The 22,214-nt window shown below is 47.4% G+C and overlaps 1 protein-coding gene across 1 annotated transcript in view; it reads left to right on the forward strand.

The window, feature by feature from the left end:
* The window catches only part of SREBF2 (sterol regulatory element binding transcription factor 2), a 52,458-nt gene that overhangs the window by 14,459 nt on the left and 15,785 nt on the right, over window positions 1-22,214 (forward strand). The window contains exons 2-11 of the mRNA XM_024579106.3: window positions 9,613-10,032; window positions 10,986-11,164; window positions 11,848-11,994; window positions 13,496-13,717; window positions 14,959-15,073; window positions 15,280-15,461; window positions 16,985-17,177; window positions 17,781-17,962; window positions 20,292-20,568; window positions 22,037-22,206. Of these exons, the coding sequence (XP_024434874.3) occupies window positions 9,613-10,032; window positions 10,986-11,164; window positions 11,848-11,994; window positions 13,496-13,717; window positions 14,959-15,073; window positions 15,280-15,461; window positions 16,985-17,177; window positions 17,781-17,962; window positions 20,292-20,568; window positions 22,037-22,206 (2,087 nt within the window). The remainder of the gene's footprint in view (window positions 1-9,612; window positions 10,033-10,985; window positions 11,165-11,847; window positions 11,995-13,495; window positions 13,718-14,958; window positions 15,074-15,279; window positions 15,462-16,984; window positions 17,178-17,780; window positions 17,963-20,291; window positions 20,569-22,036; window positions 22,207-22,214) is intronic.

The raw sequence follows: 22,214 nt of genomic DNA on the forward strand, positions 1-22,214 counted from the left end.
TCTTCTTCCATTAGCATAGAACTTAATATTGGGAGTTATGGGATGGACTACATTAGTTCCCCCCTCCACACACATACCCCAAGTCCTCCTTACTTGTCACTCCAGGTCTATCTTGCATCTTTCAAGTTGTGGTGAGTGTGAATGTAAAAATCCAAGAATGTTTGTTTTGAAGGGGCAAATACTGTGTGTAGAGGAGAGACTCAAATGAGCCTAAATACAGACCTAAATCCAAATCTCCGTTCAGCCACTTTGTAGCTCTTATGTGGTGGGCTTGGGCAAGTTAATTTTCTTTAACCTTATTTTTCCTCACTTGTAAAGTAGAATAATAATACTGGTCTCAGGGTTTATAGTACTAAATATTTAGTAAAGTACTAAGTAGGTATCAGTGGTAGCTGTTCTTATGTTGTTGTCCACATAGCATCTGTGTGAAATGAATTTAATTTCAGTCCCAACCACTTGCTGTACATGTAAATAAAATACAAATATGATTTCCAATTAGAAAATATGTTTATTAACTTTGTCACTGAGTCTTTGTTTTTAAACATAAGTAGTGTGACCATTGGCTTTTATTCAGAGGTTAAATTGGATTCTAACCTCAGATACCTCCTTTTCTAATTTGTTGTTTAAAAAAAACCTATCAAAGAATCAAATACATTTTATTATGTGCTGGACATAGTTCTGTATATTAATATATATCCATCAGAGTTTGGATTCTTCCCATAGTTACTAGTAAAGAAACTGTGTCTCAGGGAGACTGAATAATTTTCCCAAAGCAGCACCGGTGTTACATCACTAGGTCGACAGCCTGGTCTTGCTGATTCCATAGACAGTGAAGTCCTAAGTAGGTGTCTGTGGTGGCTGTTCTTGTGTTGTTGTCCACACAGAATCTGTGTGAAATTCTCTTTGAATTTAAACTTGGGAATCCCCTTTCTGTTTTGTCTTCCTGTGAGTTCTTGGTTTAGCTTTTGGACATCCTGTTCTCCCTTAATAGGATTCTTTGCCTCACTTCCTAGCAGGTGGCCTGTTTCGTGGTGTTGATCTTGTGTGTGTTTTGAGCATTTTTTAACACCATGCCGGGTGGGGCAAAACAGGTTTATAGTTGTCTGTAGGGGAAAAATATATTAATTAATACTCCTGTAATACAATAGTGAGCTGTTTCACATGCTCACAACTGTAGACCTGCTTTTGTTGCACCTGTACATAACCAGAACTCATCTTTAATGGATTTTCAGAAGACTTCATTGGTTGACAAAATTATCCAAGTTTTTGTTTCAGCTATTCAGATGTTCTCCCCTCAAGTCAGAATTTGGCCCTTCAGAATGACTTTTTTTTTTAAATAAGCATCACCTGAGGATTTTTTTTAAATTACTGGTTTTGGTGGGAGAGAGAAACACCAATCAGTTGCCTCCTGTATGCACCCCAGTACCTGTAACCTAAGTGTGTGCCCTGACTGTGTATTGAACCCTCAACCTTTTGGTATATGGGACAATGCTCCAACTAATTTTCAGAATTATTTTTTTCGAGAGAGGGGAAGGGAAGAAGAGAGAAACATCGGTTGGTTGCCTCTCGTGCACACCTCAACCGGGGACTACCCACAACCCATCTGAGTCACACTGGTCAGGGTGCTCAGAACAATTCCTAATGAATTCATGGTGTTATGGGACTCTGGGCAGGCCAGCAGCCCCTTTGTACAAACCAGGGTGAACAACCGCTGTGCTGGAGGGACCCTTCTCCCTAGAGCTTCTTTGGACAACTTGCTATGGCTTTTCCTTTAATAAAGAGAAAAAACAAGTGCACTACCATGAGCTGCAGAACCCTTTATGATTCCGCCCTGCCTGCCCGCCTGGCCTGGTCCCCTGCCCTGTCAGTCCCTCGTTCTTCTCAGCAGCCCACTACACAGCTCCATGTCTCTGGCCTTGGCTCCAGAGATTCCCTGGGCCTAAACTGCACCTTGCACCCTGATCAGCCTTCAATCCAGCTCTCTCAGGACACTGTTTGACCTGATGGAGCCAGTGATTTTATCACATTCCCTGTGTCCTTTTTGTCTGCTGTGACAATCACCACAGACCATATTGTGTCACTTCCAGTAACTTCAAGGTCAAGCAGCATTTTATCATGTCTGGGCCAGCACACAGTTGGTATACATTTCAGGGCACATACAGGCCACATAGATGGGTGGAACAACAAAATCAGTATCTCTCTCTCTCTCTCTCTCTCCCCCTCCCCCCCTTCCTCCCTCCCTCCTTTCCTCCCCCACCCTCCTTCCCTCTCTCCCTCCTTCCCTCCCTCTCAAATCAAAAAATTAAAAAAAAAATTAAATTTATAAATTGTTTTGCATCACACACCTACTTCACCAAATACTGGTGGAAGCTTTGTAGAAATTGCATAGATTTGCCTGGATTTCCAAGGGCAATTTAAATTTCAAAACTATCTTGTCCCATTGTAAGGTGATGTGTCCCTTGCAGTTGTTGTTCAGAAAGAGCGATTGCCATTTTTATAGATTTCATGAAAGCTGCTTTTGGGGGCATTTCATTGAATCGATACCAGGTTTTTAAAAAGATTTTTATTTATTATTTATTATTTTAGAGAGGGGAGAAGGGAGGGAGAAAGGGAGAGAAACTGATGTGAGAGAAAAACATTGGTCGGTTGCCTCTCACGTGAGCGAGCCCCCACCAGGGACCAAACCTGCAACCCAGGTATGCACCCTTCCTGGGAATCAAACTGGTAACCTTTCACTTTGTGGGACAACGCCCAACCAACGGAGCCACATCAGTCAGGGCTGATGCCAGTTTTTTTTTAACTACCAGAGCGCTTAGTGCTTGGAGAGGTACAGGGTAGTGGGAGATTTTGTCCATGTGCTTGTGAATACAAGATAATGAGAAAAGCATTTAAAAATATAACTTACTGTATGTAATGTAGCAAAATTAAATTTTTGAAATGTTAAAAACATACTCAATGCTAATAAATTGTCAGCACACATTAAAGACTTATTAACATTATTAACGAGAAAAACCAGCAGGATGACGAAGTTGGATCTGAGGAGAATGCAAAAAACTGGTATTTACATAGTAGAAAAAAGAATAAAATTGCAATTTTAGATACAAAACTGATTGATGTTGTACAAGCCAATAGAAACAAAGCTGTCAAAGTTATCCCTTTTGCCAGACAGAAATCATTTGCAATTTATCAGTTTCCTACAGGCAAATGTCTAACTTTATGGACTGTGGGCCTAATCAGTAGTAAATAGAAAGTCAAACAAGTGTATGTTTCCATAGAGCATCAGGTGACTTTTAGGGAGGAGGTTAGACATGCCTGCCTCTTGTATGACTTTAAAGGGACATTTTTTTGTTTTGTTTTATTTTGTTTTTTGCCTTATTTTCAAGTTTTAGATAATTTTCTTAACCACAATTGGGTTTAAGAGCTGAAAGGTAGCTGGATCTGAGGTAGAAGAGAGTCCTTGATGAAAGTAATTGTAGGTATTTTTGAGGTGGAATTATGAAATGCAGACAGGAAGAAGGAGGTAAGAAGTGGAAACAGTGAGGCATGATAAACACATTCCGAGAACCCTGCCCCAACTGCCCAGAGGCAGGTGGGGAAAAGGGAGTGTGTGTTTTTCCAGGATGGATGGTGAGATGGGAGAGTGGAAAGTGAAGTCCCCTGGAGTTGGAGGGAGCAGTTGGTAGGAAGCTTTGTTTAAGAAACTTGCTGTGGTGTGAAGGGCTGCTGGACCAACAGGGCACTCAAAGAAGATGATTGTCCCTGGGTAGGAGGCTGCAGTTGAGGTCAGGTGGAGTATGGAAGTGGAGCGGAGGTAACTCTGATACCATGGAAGGAGACCTGCCAGAAATTCAAAGTGAACCTACTGTGGAGGAAAGAAGAAAGAGCAATTGAATGTGGTGCTGAAGATCACTCTTCTGGTTGAAACTCCGGAGAGCTAGCTCCAGTCCCCTGCTGTGTTGCACCAGAGAAGCCAGGAGCTGGAACCCTCTGAGGCTGCCCAAGAGGCAGCCAAGCAGAGCAGACCAGGAGAGCATTTGAGAGTGACTTTGTCTTCCCTTTGTGCCTTCTTTTTCTCTTAATTTTCAAACGTTTTATTTTATTATGTAATATTTGATAAATGCAAAGGCACATATGACACATTTGTGTGTTATGAAACAAGCATTTGAGAAACCCCATCTCTCCACCCACTTTATTCCTTTACTGTTTCTTAGCCAGTAAAAAGAGTTTCCTCACCCCTCACTGAAAATACAGGGTGCCTAGTCACTCGTTTGCTATCCTGTGTTGTTTAGTGCCTCCTCCAGACCCCCTTGCCCCAGAATCCCCGTGAAGTGCATAATGCTGTCCCTGTGCTCCAAGGTTTCGACCAAGTGAATATGCCCCCCTGGTGTTAGAGTGGAGGGATCTTAGGCACCGATTTGCCTGTTAAAATTGCCCTTATGTTCCTTGTGTTACTGCTTGCCTTTCAGGGCAACTGTGTTGAAGGGTGTGGTTGAGCCCATCTCCTTTGTCCCTTGTTCCTCTTGGTGACAAGAATGGGGGTGACTGACGTTTTAGGTCCCGAGAAAGCTATGGTGATCACAAATGGCGGAATGGTGGAGAAATGAAAAGTTATTTCATTGTTGACCCTGGGGTTTGATACTGGTCTAGATTTGATTTTTATTTATATTTAATTTTATATTATATTATTTATTTATTTATTTATTTATTTATTTTAAGATTTTGTAATTATTAGGAAAAGAAAATCCTAGGAGGGGTGGTAGGATCATCGGGTTGAAAGCAGGACACTCAAGAAGGATACTTGTTGGGAATTAGATTTTCTGTTCACCTCCCTCTCCCCCACTGGCTGTGGTCTCTCTCATTCCACGGCCTACACACATCACACACCATGCTTATTTCTGTGTTCGTATGTTTCTTGAACTGAGCTAATGTGAAACATAAAGTGAAAAAAACCTAAATGGAGAAAGTTTAGGTGAATGTTCTTAATGATTTTAGGGACAAGGGATTTTTTTAATGTAACACAAATTTTGCTATGCAATATTAAAATTTGTATGTGGTCAATTTCTGCTGTATTGTAACATGAATTCCAAAAAATCACCATACTGTGTAAAATCATGCAGTAAAAACCACAGGACTTAGGGGGTGGAGGTCAAATACTCAAAAACTCTAGAGGTAACCCCCCCAAAAAAGATAAGAGAAAGTAAAGATAGGATCCGAATAAAACAGTGCAGTTTTAACAGTTAAGTGTCTAAGAAATATATAAATACCACCCAAAATACTGCACTTTACCTTGAAAAAGAGGTAAGGTGGAGTGGGCACTGGAAGGTTACACCTTGTGACTTACAGTGAAGCGGCAGGAGCGGGGCTCCCTGAGGTCAGATGGAAAGTTCTGACTTTGCGATGGAAAGTAGGAGGCTATGGTGTAGAACACCAAGTGACCCTACAAGCTGGTGATTATCTGAGGTGGGCATGTGTGTGCATTTTATGGATCCCTGTGTGGCTCATTTCAGCTGGGTACGGTTTTCTGCATTTTCTAGTGTTTCTCTCATGCATAAGTAAACACAAAATTCATGTTATGCTCAAATTGTTCCCTTAATATATCCGGTGCATTGGAACAAATTTGCATTTTTCAAAGTAAGAGTCAAAGCAAAACTGACAGTCAGAAAAGCCCACTATGAATAACTTGTGCTATCTAATAATAAGTGTCAAGACACTTGTCCCATGGCTTAGATGCAGTTGTGAATGAGAAAACTCCGGCTAACAGAAGTAAAACTTGCCCCGAGTCACAAGGCTAGGACATGATAACTGTAATCACTATACCGTTCTTTTTCCGTTTGAACAAACTAAAAGTAACAAAGTGTGGCAAGTATATAAGAAAGAGCAAATGTCCATAATATGAAATTTTTTCAAATCAATGAATAGAGACAAATAGTTCAATGGAAAAAATGGACAAAGGTCAGGAGTGGGCAATTTGCAAAGGAAGAAATACAAATGGCCAATAAAATTGGAAGAGGAGACATTCAGCCTCATTAGTACTTACTCATACCAGTCAAAACAGTTAGATGTCGTGTTGTCCCTCTGTCTGACGGACGGCAGTAGATGTGGGGAAGTGCTGGCAGGAGCAGGATTGTCGCAACCTTTCCAAAGCACACGCACCTGTCCTTTGACTCAGCCATCTAATGCTAGAAAGTCATCCAAGAAAATAATCAGATAAGTGGGGAAAGATTTTTGTTCAAGATTTGTGTGAGAATTGTTAATAATCCTGAAAAAGTGAAAATACCTATCCATCATTACTAAGTGGTTAAATTCTAGTGCATCAATTCAATATAATACAGTACTTTGGAACTCTCAGAAATGATGATAGTGTAGCCAATATCCGTATGGTTGACAATGAATATTTTTCATGCTTTACTAAGCAAAGGGAGCAGTGCAAAATAGCACAATCCTGTTTTCGCAGAACGATTACATACATGTGTGTGGTTGTGTGTGTGAGCAAGCCCTGTGTCGGAAAAAGTCTGGACGCACACACAGTTTGCAGACAGTGTTACCCCGCTTGGGGCTTCAGACTCATTATTCCTGATGAGAATTAATCTGACAATATTTTGGGTTGGCTGGTCTCAGTCCACAGGTGACAACTGGAGCCTCTAATTTTGCTTACAAGCTTTTAAAGAGTCCAAAACCCAGGTACAGTTTCTTGGGCTCCATCCACTTTTAATCCTTAGTTTAAGCAACAGCTAAAAACAGGAATGTGGCTTGGTGGAGGAGGGTAACTGCCCCAGGGTGGCTCACCCAGCTCCAAGGAGGCCCACATCTGGCCTTCAGCTCTGGGGGCTTCAGCTCATCATGCAGTAACGGGAACTTCATTTTCAAAGCTCCATAAAACCTGTGCCTCCTCCCAGGCCTGCCTTTTCTAGGTCTCATGGCTCTCTGAGGAAATGAGAGCCCGTGTCATCAGAGCAGGGAACAGCAGGAGACGTTAGGGTGCTCCCATGGTGAGGGGGGGTGGGCCTCCTGCGCCTTGTTTCTCTGGGCTTCATTCTTTGAGGGAGCCCCCCCTTCTTTGTCACTGCAGACCAGATGGGGGTCCCAGGGAGACAGTGGCTTTAAAGAGCTTCCCATTACTTCTCCCTTCAAATGCTGGGTTTTAATGGGCCCTTTGTGCCAATCAGCCCACTGCCAATCTGCCTGGCTGGAGATAACATCACTGGAGCTTGTCAAGTGTGGGTTGAAAAGGATTTATTTTTTTAATTTAAGTAGTTGTATTCCATCTGCCTACACACTCTTACCCTGCTTTGTGAACTGAGCTTTGTGACCTCTGTGAGCTACTTCACCACGCCAGCCAGGTCTTCCCCCACAAAAGGCTTTGGAGAGCACTCAACAGGACGACATAAGTAGAGCCAAGTGCCCCTGTAGTGGGTGCTCCAGAGGCACCACTAAGAGGAACCTTTATAAAGGTCTGCCCTTCACCAAGCACTTTGCATAAATTGTCTTATTAACCCTCAAAACAGAGAAGCCAAGTAAGGGTTTTTTTTTAAGATTTTATTTGTTTATTTTTAGAGAGAAGGGAAGAAAGGAAGGGAAGAGAGGGAGAGAAACGTTGATGTGTAGTTGCCTCTCATGCGTCCCCTACTGGGGACCTAGCCCACAACCCAGGCATATGCCCTGACTGGAAATTGAACCTGCTACCCTTTGGTTCACAGGCTGGCACTCAATCCACTCAGCTAGACCAGCCAGGGTCCAAGTGAGTATTCTTGAGGCAGCTTTTTGTGGCAAGGAAACCAAGATAAGTGACTTGCCCACATTCACACAGCAGGTTAGGTGGGTGCCTTGAGACCTACCTAGTGCCAGAGCCTGTGCCCACCTACCAGGCCTCTGGCTTCTTTTCCCTTTTGCCCTTAGCATTCCATGGATAAAAACAGTCAGCCAGGGAGTGACTTTCTTTTGACACAAGTAGGCTTCTGTGTCAGTTTACCAGACTCGGCATTTTAGGGAATTCTGGAAAGCTCAACAAATTATTAGGTTTCTCTTGGTCCTTTTCCTAAAGCTTTTTTATAATCTTGTGTTGTACTTGGAATGTGGCAGCACTAAATCGTGTTTTGTTTCAATTTTGTGCTGAGTTTAAGGATATTCCTTATTTGATCCTATATTAAGGAATTGGAATCGGTTGGTATGAGTGACAGTACCTGCAGCAGTCTGTCCATTTCTCCCTCTCCCACACAGGCCAGGTGGAGACAGAGCTGTGTGGAGGTGTTGGTAAATAACATCACCGAGCACCGCAGCAGTTAGAGACCTGGGAGGGGCTTGCTGGTGGAGGTTTGGGGAAATGAAAGGAAATGGTGTTTAGGGGATTGTTTTTGTTTTGTTTTTTATTTTGGTGAACAAATCAGAGCATCCTGTGGCCTTGAGGGTTTGGAGAGGGAGGTACCGCAGTTCAGGAACAAGTGGTAGCTTTGGGAATATATGGGAGAGGAAAGGTGGGGAGGGTGATGTGGACAGTGTAGAGAATTGCAGATCTAAAAATACTTGGGACAAAGCTGAGGCTTCAGACTCCTATTGGGGACCAGCCCTATGAGGAGGAAGGAAGGAGTCATGAGAGGTGAATCATGGATTAAGTTGGGTTTTGGTAAACCTTTGGAAGGGTGAACCAGGAGAAGAGGCCCTGGAAGCAGAATTGAGGCCCTCTGGTGAGGAATTCAGGGGTCCCACGTACTTGGAACATGAACCGGAGTGGGTGGGGGCAGTGTATCCAGGTGGATGCATCCCGTTGGTCCCATGGACTCCATGCCCTGGGGAAGAGGCACAGCCAGGGGAGGGCCAGAGTGGGCCCTCCAAAGCATGGAGTCCACAACCAGGTTGCTCCGCCCTGACCTTCTGGCAGTGAGTGTACTGCGGGGCAGAGACCTGGCCATGTTCTAATGAGCTCTACGACCTTGTCCAGGTCATTTCCCTGTTGTGGACATTGTGGGTGATTTTCCATCCATTTTTCCCCTAAAGATCCATGACTTAGGTCAACTTCATGAGTGTTCCTGGGGGTACCAGCAGTGCCCAGGGATATGCCCATCTTGGGGAGAAGACCCAGAACCTGCTTATGGTCAGAAGAGAAGGCTGTCTGGGGGCAGGGAGAGTGAGAGTCTGGCACAGCTCTGCAGCCAGACCCACGTGACCTCTGCACTGCCATAGGGAGCAGTGTTGTGACTGGAGGTAGCCTCACAGAGCAAGGTTACTGAGCTCCAACGCCTTAGGATAGTGACCACCCACTTTGCCCCAGCATCCCCAACTGTAAAATGGGACCGTCAATATCCTGTAAAAGCAACCCTCACCCAGCACAGAGGTGGCTCCTGATAGGCCTGATGCAGTAAGGAAGGTGGATAGAAAGGGCTTGGAAGTGGGATCAGGAGAGAGAAAAGCATCAAATGGATGAACTCCTGGCCTGTTGTCCCTCAGTTGGCCATCTTCGCCCAGTCGATAGCCCCACATGAGAGGTGAGGATTTCCTGACCCATTTCTGCCCTGATCTTGGGAATGCTTTTGGATTTTCATGCCTCAGTTTCTAAACAAATTTGAAAGTTAAATATTTTGGATGCGAGTAAAATGACTCCTGTTCATTTGTTCACAGAGATGCTGCAGTTTGTCAGCAATCAAGTGGGAGAGTTCCCTGACCTGTTCCCAGAGCAGCTGTGTAGCTCCTTCCCTGGCGGTGGTGGTAGTGGCAACAGCAGCAGCAGTAATGGCGGGGGCAGCAGTGGCGGAACTGGGGACCCATCGGTACAGCGCTCCTTCAGCCAGGTCCCATTACCTTCCTTCTCTCCCTCGGCCACCTCCCCCCAGGCTCCAGCCCTGCAGGTCAAGGTTTCCCCCACCTCGGTTCTCACTCCTCCAAGGGCAACTCCCGTTCTTCAGCCCCGCCCCCAGCCCCAGCCTCAAGCTCAGCTGCAGCAGCAGACCGTAATGATCACCCCAACATTCAGCACCGCACCCCAGACGAGGATCATCCAGCAGCCTTTGATATACCAGAATGCGGCTACCAGTTTTCAAGGTGAATCAGGAGTCAAGATATGATAGTGATGGGTTATTCAAAAGTTTATGTGCCAGTTTGCTGATGCTTCCGAGGCAGGTTGTAAATAGTTCTGTCCTCTTTGGGGACGACAGAATCTGTCGATTTGGTCCTGTCCCATGAGGTTTTGGTTACTGGCAGTCAGCACAGTGGTGTGGAACAGTCCACATTCTGCCTCTCAAATGCCTTAGTATCTCTTGTGCCTGCTTCAAAGAGTCCAGCAAGCAGAGTAGACACAGGGCTGTACTGGTAACTAAAGGTGGAGGCTTAAGTAGAATTAGTCTTGAAACTTACCCAGGTAACAGCCAAGGCTTGGCACCTGTAGGTTGAAAACTGAGCCTTCAACTTTCAACACAGGTGCTGGGTCTCTGAGTAGCAGGCCTCCTAGTAGGCCCTCGGTGTGTGTGGAGTGAAGGAGTGACTCCCTGTTATACTGTGCCCCAGTGCCTTCTCATCAGACACCCTCGGGCCCTGTGGGGAACCCTGGGTGGGATTAGTGTTGCTCTGACAATTCTTTGGGCTTTCAGGGTTTACGGGATGGGGGGAGGAGGCATCAAGGCCAAAAGCTGAGACAGTCATCCCAGAGTGTACTTCCTGTTTGTTTCATGGGAGGCAGTGAAGCCCCAGGGGCTTGTTATTCTCAGCATCTGTTAACTCCCTTGCTGGGCCCAGTCATTCGCTGATTAGCTTCCCTCACCTCCACCCCAGCACCCAGAATAATAAAATAATTTGCACTCATTCCCTCAGAAATGGATGCATCCCTTCTGTGATGTGCTTGTTATCTAGACCAGCTTGTAAATGGCTGCACACATCTTCAGCAGCAGCAGGTGGGGAGTCGGGGTCGTTATGAGGCACTCCATCCTCCGTTATTGCTGTGGCTACAGTGACAGAATGCATTCCTCATCCATGTGACTTTTTTCTCCTCTTCTCCCAAGTCCTTCAGCCTCAAGTCCAAAGCCTAGTGACATCCTCCCAGGTGCAGCCGGTCACCATCCAGCAGCAGGTGCAGACAGTGCAGGCCCAGCGGGTGCTGACACAGACAGCCAATGGCACGCTGCAGACCCTCGCCCCGGCCACGGTGCAGACAGTCGCGCCCCAGGTGCAGCAGGTCCCGGTAGGTGGTGGATAAGGTTTCAGGGAGGCACTGCTTGGGGCTCTCAGCTGGTCTCCTGTTGAAGATGTGGTCTGCATACTAAGAAGGACCACTGGAGTGTGAGGGAGCACTTATAGGGTGGGTAGGGACACCTGGGCCCTGCAAGGCACCAGTGAGCCTGGTGTAGAGACCTGGCTGAGGTGGCATCTGAGGATGTGCACTGGCACTCACATGGACTCCACAAATGCAGGTGTATCACTCACACAGACAGTGGGTATAAAACTGGGAATAAAGGTGCTCGAATGTTTTTAAGTCATGTATCACAGTAGACATATTTTCTTACAAAGTAATTTCTCTTTGAAAAGAAATCTCGGTTTATCGTTTTTGCTTCTCAGCCAGGTTCCCCGCTTTCCTGAGTTTGTTCAAAATCAGACCTCCCCCCCCACCACTACCTGCCCCACGCCATGCCGCTCTTTCCCTGCTAGGCCACTGGCACTGCTTGCCTCAAAGCCTTTCAGCCTTAAAACTCATGGCCTTCTTTAGCTGTGCTCTCTTTCTCCCTCTTAATCCAGTAATCAGGTTGTTTTCTCGGTTTCATGAAAATTTCATTTTCTCTTTCCTTAGAGGGTCTGCGTAGTCAGAAGCTAGTGCAGAATAGAAAAATAATACCACCTCCCTCTTCCTTTCCCTCCTTCTCCATCCAGGTCCTGGTACAACCTCAGATCATCAAGACAGATTCCCTTGTTTTGACCACACTGAAGACAGATGGCAGCCCTGTCATGGCCACAGTCCAGAACCCAGCCCTCACTGCCCTCACCACCCCCATCCAGACAGCCGCCCTGCAAGTACCAGTAAGAGCCACCTTACCCCTGCCCTCCACCCTCCACCTCCTTTCAGGAGGTGCGAGGCCTCAGAGACGTTCATAAAACCGCTGTGCTGAAGAGGTGCAGAAGCTTTATGGAATATGTCAGTCCCATTGCTGCTATCACCCCCCTGGGTTTTTCCCCTTGAGAAGTACCACCGATGTGTGTTATATGGGAGGTCAGGGACTAGAAGGGGAGAGAGGAACGGCAGAGGAGCCCAAGGCTCTGGGCAGTAGCTTGGCACAGGACCATCTGCCTCTCGGGTCTTGCTGGTGGAGGTTTGGCTTCTGAAAGATGTTAGACCTGGTAGGCAGGGAGGGGCTCCAAGGTGAGGGGCATGGAAAGGACCTATCCTTCAGGTGTAGGGTTTCAGCCACTTTCGGAATCTTTAGCAAGAGAGTTTGTCAAAGTAAAAGGTGATCAAAATTTGAAAGTGAGCTTTATTCATAAAAGCCAAGAACTAGAAGCAACCCAAATGTCCATCCAAAAAGAACTATTGGTAGATATGACTACATGAGTGACCCTCAATATAGTATGTTGAGCGAAAGATAAGTATCAAGGAAGAGCTTGTGCTAATGATTCCACTTATCCACTTATATGAAGTTCTGGAAGAGCAAAAAGTAAGCTGTGGTGGTAGAGAGGTCAGAGTGGATTGTGAGAGGACGAAGGAGTAGGCGTTACTGGGAAGAGGCATAAGGGTACTTTCTAGGGGGTAGAAATGCTCTGTCTTGGTCTGGGGTATCTTAGTTTCACCCATTAAACACGTACGTAAAAACTCATTAAATTGTGTGCTTCAAATGTGTGTTTTTTATTATGTGCAAATTATTTCTTGGTAACTAATGAAGTTGAGCAGCTTTTTATTTGTTCATTGGTCATTTGGGTATTTGAGGACATTTCTGGAACAAAATAAAACTAAAATTAGTACAAATAGAAACAGAGAGAAGAAAGCAAATTTGAGGGGAGAAATGGGGGAAGCCTGTATGGTTGGCCTATTTACTTAATGAAATCGCTCTGATGAGTGTCACTTCTGCCATTGAGCTTTTTGTTGGCTGCATAGTGTAAGGAAATGCAGTAAGGTGCTTCATTGTCAAATGTGTCATACTCTAGGAAAAAGTCCTCCCCGGGGCCAGAGTGATTCGGTGTGCTGCATGCAGGCTCAGTTCAGAGATGGTCGGTGGTTCAACTGGAAAACAGAAGTCATATGACATGTTTCTGGATCCCCAGACCAAAGGATAAGACAATTTTACCTACGTTAGTCCTAGCAAAGCGTGAGTTACGAACAGTGAGTGATTCTGAAAGAGGCTTAGGAACTGAGGTACCATGGCTCCTCGGACTTCTTGGGGCTTCTCGGACTTAACCCAGAAAGGGTCTCAGACCACCCAGAGCAGTACCAGCTGGTGCCACATGGACAAGCCTCAGGTTTGTCTGGTGAGGTTGCTTTACTCAGATTAATGAAGAGGTAACTGCCCTGTGTCTGTGCCTGTTCTAGACCCTGGTGGGCAGCAGTGGGACCATTCTGACCACAATGCCTGTGATGATGGGGCAAGAGAAAGTGCCCATTAAACAGGTTCCTGGGGGAGTCAAGCAGCTTGAGCCCCCCAAAGAGGGAGAAAGACGGACGACACACAACATCATTGAGAAGCGGTATCGCTCCTCCATCAATGACAAAATCATCGAGTTGAAGGACCTGGTCATGGGGACAGATGCCAAGGTAGGTGCCAAGCAAAATGATGTTTCATGCCCTGCCATCTTCCCTCTACCTGTTTTTGCCTCGGGAATTTAGGAGTCTCCAGGCCCAGGCTGAGTGAATGCAAATTGGCTGTTTTCTTATTAAATAAAGCATTTTGGTTTTTCAAGATTACAAAATATTAACCAATATAAGTAGACTGTTGTGGGTTGGGTAAGACAGTGGCCTTCCTGGACCTTTGGCTCTGTTCTGCAGTGATCATGGATCCCAGAGTCATAGGCAGAGAAACGCCTGCCACTCACAAGGGGCCAGATACACAACTGCGTGTACCTTGAAGTCAGCTGATGGCATTGCTGGCCTGTGTTTAATTGTGTTCAGGGTGGCTAGTGATATTTTTACCTATTAAGGAAGAGAGAAACTGGAACTGGCTGGGATCAACAGCAAATAGAGGAAGTTGGGTTTTTATATATTTCTTGGGTTTGTTTTTTTTTTTAAGATTTTATCTATTTATCCCCAGAAAGAAGGAAAGGGAGGGAGAAAGAGAGGCAGAGAAACATCAATGTGCTGTTGCCTCTCATGCACCCCCCACTGGGGACCTGCCCTGCAACCCAGGCATGTGCCCTGACTGGGAATCGTACAGGCAACCCTTTGGTTCGCAGGCCTGCACTCAGTCCACTGAGGCACACCAGCCATGGCTGATTTTTTTTATGTGTTTCTGATGTTTCATTGAATGTATCTTCTTGCACACTGGCACCTAGATTTTCTTTTTTGCCTATTTGTTCTTCAAGGCTATCTTGAGAGAAAATTTCACTTTCATTTGTAGCCTACAAATCTGAAAGGTATCTGATATACCTTTACTTAAGATAAACTATCCAGCAGTACTCTGGTTTTTTGTCATTTGTTTAAAGTTTCTTTGGTGCTAGAATTATTATAGGAAGTAGTCATATAGCTAAATTTATCAAGTGTCACTGTGTGCCAGGCCAGCAGCTAAGCTCTTTCCATGTATTATCCTCTTGAGCCCTCACTGCATGCCTAAGATTTGTATAATTATCCTTGTCCTTATCCTAAGGAGGAAGAAAGTGAGGTTCAGAGATGTCAGGTCCTTTGTCCTGATAGCAGAGCTGATCAGTGGGAGAGTCAGCATCTGGACCTGGCGCCACCCTCTGCGGGGCCTCCTTGCTGTCACGCGCGAGCTCTGGGCCTCTGCTCTCCTCACCGTGCAGCCTGCACTGATGCTGCTGTGTTTTCACCCATCTCCCTCCCAGATGCACAAATCTGGCGTTTTGAGGAAGGCCATTGACTACATCAAATACTTGCAGCAAGTCAATCACAAACTGCGCCAGGAGAACATGGTGCTGAAGCTGGCGAGTCAGAAAAACAGTGAGTGTGCTCATTGAGGGAAGGGCTGTCAGACCTGGTCACAGGCGAAGTCCTGTGCCAGGTGCTGGGGAGGGCCCACTGGTGCGCAAGAGGTGCCTCCAGGGGTGAAGCAGGAGCAGGGGCCATGCACCCCTTGCCCAGCCCAGACCCAGCCCAGGTGGGACTCTGGAAAACAGACTGTTTGCCAGATAGGGTTTTCTTTGCAGAGCTCCTGAAGGGCATTGACCTAGGCAGCCTGGTGGACAATGATGTGGATCTGAAAATCGATGACTTTAATCAGAACGTGCTTCTGATGTCCCCTCCGGCCTCTGACTCGGGGTCCCAGGCTGGCTTCTCTCCCTACTCCATCGACTCTGAGCCCGGAAGCCCTCTGTTGGATGAGGCAAAGGTATGAACTTTTGAAATCTCCCAGCCCCTGATCTCTCCCATCTCTCCAAAGTTAATAGTGGGGAGGCTACAGACAGGTGCCAGGCCTGGTGTTCAGAGGACCTGGGCTGGGTAGGAGCAGGAACTTGGTGAAGTTAGCCAGGTCTTAGACAATAAAGAAAGAGAACACTGATTCTTGGGGGGCGGGGAGGGTACTGTAGGAGCTGTTTAACTGGTTCAGTGTAGTCCCGTTGAACTGGTCTTGCTGAAAGGGCCCATCCGAGAGGAATGAGGGCCAGATCCAGAGCGGAAACGTACAGCAGCTGTCAGGCGGGCACAAGGCATTCCTAGAGGCGCCTCATTACTTCCCTTGCCTGTAATGGGCCTGGCAAGACCACTTTGTGAGGTTCATCACTTGGTTTAGGACGAAGCTGCCTCTGGGCCCTCTTCTGGAAATGATTACACTGTGCAATCTAACAAATAGCGTTCCAACCAAGGGCCTCTAATGGACCAAGAAAGCCCCCCCAGCAATCGCTGTTTAATGGAATTGGTTAAAAGAGGCTTAAGCCTAATGATCTTCCTGGGAACCTGTGGAGACACTGGGTCTGCAGTGGATTTTGACGCTGGCACTTTCTGACTCTGAATGCACTAAGTTCCCTTCCAGTGTATGCTTTTGGCCAAACTGTTCATAATATCATATACTTAGTTTTACTAAGGAGGTTCTATTTTTTCAAATATTGTATAAATGTGATTCTGTTTGATAACAAAGGGCCATATGGCATATGCATCAAATTAGCTAGGCCTCAACATCGTAAGAAATTTTCAAATGATTTTAAAACATTGAAAAGGAGGGGCATGGTTCGTGCACACTGCGGGTGGGGGGAGATCTGACCCCAGCCAGCCTCCCTCCCTCTGTGGGGCTCCCAGGTGGGCAAGGCCTCTGCCTCCAGTTCTCCCTGTGTAAAGTGGGGAGGAAAAAAAAGGAAACATTATGGTTTTAAAACAGGCAAGCCCATGTACATAGATCCGCGCTGAAGTATGGTCTTTAATCAACTTTATTGATGCATAATTTATGTGTAATGAAGTGCTCCCATTTTACAGTGTCATATGGTATTATCGTACGTACATTTCTGTAACTACTGCTATAATCAAGATACAGAGCATTTGCATCACCCACGAAGCTCCTTTGTACACCTGTGTGGGTGGTGTACACACCCCTGTCCAGCCTCAGACCACTGCTCTGCTCCCGTCACTTGGTCAGTCTTGCCTGTGGCGGAGTCACACAGGAACAGCCGTGCTGTGCGCCCTGTTGTGGTAGAGCCCTACCAGAAAAGTGCAGCTTGTCTGCCTCTGGTCTTTAGCATGTGTTCTTTCCCAAGGGGCAAGAGGGCGAGGGATGTAGGGTTCGAGTGGCAGTTTCCTCCTATCTGGCTCAGTGGTCTTCAATTTAAATCTCACAGTCTGATTCTGAGCTATGCGAAAGTAAAATGTTGTAGAAACCCATGTAGCGTTCATTCACTCTAACCTCGTGGCTCTGTGTTGAAGGTCAAAGATGAGCCAGACTCTCCTCCCATAGCACTGGGCATGGTGGACCGCTCCCGAATCCTGCTGTGTGTCCTCACCTTCCTGTGCCTGTCCTTTAACCCCCTGACTGCCCTGCTGCAGTGGGGAGGGTCCCACGACTCGGACCAGCACCCATACTCAGGCTCTGGCCGCAGCGTACTGTCACTTGAGTCAGGTGGGTAGACGGGTCCTTGTGCCACCCACATGGGTGGCTTGCTGTGGAGGAGGTGGGCCCTGTGTGCAGACTGCTCAGCTTATCCACCAGGTCCCAAAGGGCTTTGGTAGTGACCCTGGCCTGCTTGCTTTTGATAGGGACTGGCATAAGTCGCATTTTGGAAGTAACAGAGCAAGCCTGAGTTTAGTCAGAAAGAGCAAAATAAACCATGAACCCGCACTGCTGTAATTCCCGGGGGATGGGGGGGGGGGGCGTTCGAAGGAGGATGTAGTGTTTTCACCTGAGTCCTAAAACCTGTGGCCTAACCCCCTTGGCTAACAAAAGATTTTCTGTGGCACTTGTCACTGACAAGGGTGTAGTGTTCCTATTTAGATTCTAGAATTGTCTCAAGTTCTCCTATAACGCAGGTTATCCCTATCCTAAGCACCTAGACATTGTTAGTAAATGAAGCAATCTTGTTATCCACCCTTTCTTCTGCAAATGAATTAGTAGGCTCTTTGCTGTCACAGTGCTAGGGCTCAGGCAGGTACCCTACAGTCCCAGGGCTGCCCCAAGGTGGGGGGTGGGGGGGCTTCCTCTGGTCGACTGAGAGCTGCTCTTTAGGTTCTGGGGGCTGGTTTGACTGGATGATGCCAACGCTTCTCTTGTGGCTGGTGAATGGTGTGATTGTCCTGAGCGTCTTCGTGAAGCTGCTGGTCCATGGGGAACCGGTGATCCGGCCACACTCACGCTCCTCAGTCACCTTCTGGAGGCACCGGAAGCAGGCGGACTTGGACCTTGCCAGGGTGAGTTCCACCATTCACATTTCCCCTTCCTCCCCCAGGATCAGCCAGTAACTTAGCAAGTTGTATTAAGTACCCCAGTGAATAAAGTCCTGTGGCAGGTGCTTGCAGGGGAAAGGGGGCTTTGAGAGGAGGGAGGAACCTTGCCCCCAAACTCTCCCAGGGCAGTGGAGCAGAGGCACCTGTGCGTAAAGGATTGTATGCATGTGAGATGACAGAGGAAGACTAAAGTGCTGCGGGCGTTTGGGGACAGAAGAGATGTTCTGGCTGAGGGAATCGGAGGCTTGGGCAGAGTGGTCCAGGGGCAGGAAGGACCTGTCAAGCAGAGTGGAAGGCATGAGTACATGGGAAAGTTGGGGAGCAGCAAGTAGATGGGTGTGCCTGGAGTGTACGGAGTGTCAGGAGGGAGTAGGGCTGAGGCTGGTAGTGTAGCTGGGGCCCAAGAGGAGAGGGCTCTGACTAGTAACTGATTGGGGGCTTTTTCCCCAATTCTGTGGAGAACCAGGAAGATTTTTGAGCAGGAAAATTAGCTGGAAGTTTTCTTTTGAAATCAACAAGACAGTTTGTAGGTAGGATTCTGGAGCAGCTCAACCCTGAAGGAAGAGTTAAACATCCGTCTCAGGAGGCACAAGAACCAGAATACCCCATAGCAGCAGAAAAACCCGGGCCTGCTCTCCCCTCCTGAAGCAGCCTGGGTCTGCTGGCACCATACCTGGGGCATGGCTCCTATAGTATAGGTGTGGTTGCTGGGGGCCTACCCCTTGAAGTGAGACTGTTCCCAGAGAACAGAGTCCCAGGACATATATCCTGGAGGCAGGTTTCAGTCTGTGTTTAGAGTGTGATTCTGGAGAGACACAAAAGTGCATGGGAGGAGGTGGGGGAAGATGGCAAGGACCTGGAATTGAAAGGCATGTTGAGGAAGATTTGAGATATAAAATGGAAAAAAAGTGACAGCAACATTGGCTCAAAGATAGAGGAGCCTGGGAAACATGGACTCTGTCTAAGCCGTCGTGTTTGGAAGTGCCATGAGAGGGCCCTATGCCATGAGAAGCCACCAGGCAGCAGGCCATGGGGACTGAGGAGGGTTGGGACTAGAGTGTGTTGGAAGCGCTGCACCTGGAGGGGTATGGGGGTTGCCTGGGGAGAGTTGGATTGGAGAGTTGGAAGAGGCAAGAGCCAAAGGCTGAGCCTTGAGAACAGCCAACCTTTCCCTGGACGGGAAAGACAAGAGGAGCTGTGAGTACAAGAGAAGGCCACCTCCTTTGGAATCTGTAAATACAGGTGCTTCTTCTAGCTGGAAAGATGCCACCACCACTGTAGAGGTTGTCACTCTCAGAGTATTGTCATCCACTTTCCCCTTGTAATAATCTGCTTTCCTGTAATAATGCAGGAAGACAAGCACAGATTTCATACTTGCTGTATGCTGTGGGAAAGGAGAGGAGAGATTACTTCAGGTTTCCCAAGATGGTAGCCTGAGTCTCTGAACCCCCAATGATGAGAGAAACAGAGAAAGAAGGCTTCAGTACAGGGCCATAGACTCTCTCAGGATGGTGGAGTAGTTCATCCACATCCTTGGTTAGAGTAGTTTGTTGTATATTTCCCGGATGTCAGCAGGCATCAGAATCCCATGAAGGGTTGGGAGGTTCAGGTTCCTTAGGCCCAGGAGGGTGGGAGTGGGACATCAAGAATTTGCATTTCTAACAGATCCCAGGGGCTGATGCTGCTGGTCTCCAGGGACCACACTTTGAGATCCTAAAAGGTCACATAAGTTACCTAAATGCACGTTATCATTTTATTTATAAAAGCTACTGTGGGAAACTCTGAAGAGTATTTGCTCAAAGATGAGAGTATTTGCTAAAACACAGTTCAATCCCAATTTAGTAAGAAGACTGGGAGGAAATATATTAAAATGCCAGTAGTCCTCCTTTCTATGGGATAAGATGATAGATAGTACAGATTATTTCCTTCTTTTCGTAGCTTTCTGAATTTTTCCAGATTTTCTTCAGGGAGTATGTATTACTCTGATAATCTGGAAAATGAAGGGTTTTTTTTTTTAAGATTTTATTCATTTATTCCCAGACAGAGGGGAAGAGAGGGAGAAAAAGAAGGAGAGAAATGTCAATGTGTGGTTGCCTCCCACGTGCCCTGCACTGGAGACCTGGCACACAACCCAGGCATGCGCCCTAGCTGGGAATTGAACCCACGACCCTTTGGCTTTCAGGCCAGTGCTCAATCCACTGAGCCTCACCAACCAGGGCAAGGAAATTTTTTATTAAAACACAAAAAGGCCGCAGCAAGGCTAGTGAATATCACACCTTCTGCTGTTTTCTAGGGGGATTTTGCAGCTGCTGCCGCCAATTTACAAACTTGCCTATCAGTATTGGGCCGGGCACTGCCCACCTCCCGCCTGGACCTGGCCTGCAGCCTCTCCTGGAACGTGATCCGCTACAGCCTGCAGAAGCTGCGCCTGGTGCGCTGGCTGCTCAAGAAGGTCTTCCAGTGCCGGCGGACCACCCCAGCCACCACAGCGGGCTTTGAGGATGAAGCCAAGGCCAGTGCCCGGGATGCAGCCCTGGCCTATCACAGGCTGCACCAGCTGCACATCACAGGTGAGCGGTGCCACCGCCGCCTGCTGACCCAGGCTGCCCCAAGCCACCTTCCCACCCCAGCTTAGTTTGCCAGTTTTCCGCCTCATCCGTAGCTATCAGGGTGGCTTGTAACTGTAGTTCATCAGTTTAAGGCACACATGAATGTTCTCATTATCGTCTCTACACTTGGGCTGCGTCTTCTACACAGTGGCATGCTGTGGGTGTGTTGGCAGTGTTTTTCCCTTAGTGGCACTTAAATTAATGGTGAAACTTAAAATTGTTGACATCTTAGATTCAGTGAAATGTGATCATTTATTTCATTCAACAAGCTCCTTCTCTAATAGAGGCAGACAGGTCAGCAAGTGCATTACAGTTCAGTGTGGTGGAGGGAGCAGAAAGATCGGGCTCCCATGGGAGTGGGTACTTGTTGGGGGAGGTTTCATGAAAGGCTTTCTGGAAAGTCTTGGCTTTGCATGGAAGGGTGCATAGCCTTCACCAGTTCTGCAGTGCTCTGGGCCATGCTGTGTGTGCAGCACTGACTTGAGGGGACAGAGGCAACCAACACATGATTCCCACACTGCCCTCCACCCTCCTTCCTCCCTCAAAGGAGAAAGTTGGGAGCACCTCCAGGGGAGACAGACACCTACCACCCTTGCAGAATGAAGTATGGGGGTTGAGGTCTCCTCCTCCGATGAGAAGACCAGGGAGGTAGAGTGGCCTCGTGGCAAGAATGCAGGGCTGGGTGAGGTTGGGAGGCCTGGCTTGGCCCCTGCCTGGACCTCTGATATGGGCCCACCCTGAGGCTCAGCTTTGTCCCTTAGCGAAGTGAGGTGACTGCTTGCCCTGGCCACCTCCCCATCCTATAGTGAGGACCAAAGCAAGCAACAGGGTGAAAGCCTGAGAGCCTTGATGGGCCCACGTGCCTTGGTAAGGTCACTTCAGCCTGGTGTCAGGGCCACCTCGGATGACCTGTGCCGCCCTCATGTGGGAGGGAGTATAAGCCTTTCCTGGCCATCCAGCTACTAACCAAGATATGTGTGGCCGTCATTGCTCAGTGTTGTGTTACTCCCTCCTCCAAAAGGGCGCGGGGTTATATACTGTGTTGGGGTCTGTTTAAGTGAAAATAAATACAAATCAGATGATTTAAAATGTTTTCATCACCAATCTTATGAAGTTTGGAGACACGGGACTGTATTAGCAGAACACTGCTGTGTTGTTGTCACTGTTTTGGGAACTGTTACAGTGTGCACCTCTGAGTCCCCTGTGGGACCTGTAATCACAGCCCTCCCATTTATACACCTGCCCTGGCACACGTTTTCTCCTGTCCCCTCTGTGAAGTAGAAAGAAACATGCAGCTACTAAGTTGCAGGGCCCCGTGCCCCATCCACGTACTTTCTCGTTTAGTTCCGCTGTCACTCTGCTTGTGCTAGAGAAAGCAGGAAAAGCCTTGGGTTGGGGAATGTGTCAACATTAGTGTCTGCCCCCACAGGGAAGCTCCCCGCGGGATCTGCCTGTTCAGATGTCCACATGGCTCTGTGCGCTGTGAACCTGGCCGAGTGTGCAGAGGAGAAGATCCCGCCAAGCACACTGGCGGAGATCCACCTGACTGCCGCCGTGGGGCTCAGGACCAGGTGTGGAGGCCGGCTGGGCTTCCTGGCGGTAAGTCC

Source organism: Desmodus rotundus, chromosome 3 (assembly GCF_022682495.2).
Source record: "Desmodus rotundus isolate HL8 chromosome 3, HLdesRot8A.1, whole genome shotgun sequence".
Lineage (NCBI taxonomy): Eukaryota > Metazoa > Chordata > Mammalia > Chiroptera > Phyllostomidae > Desmodus > Desmodus rotundus.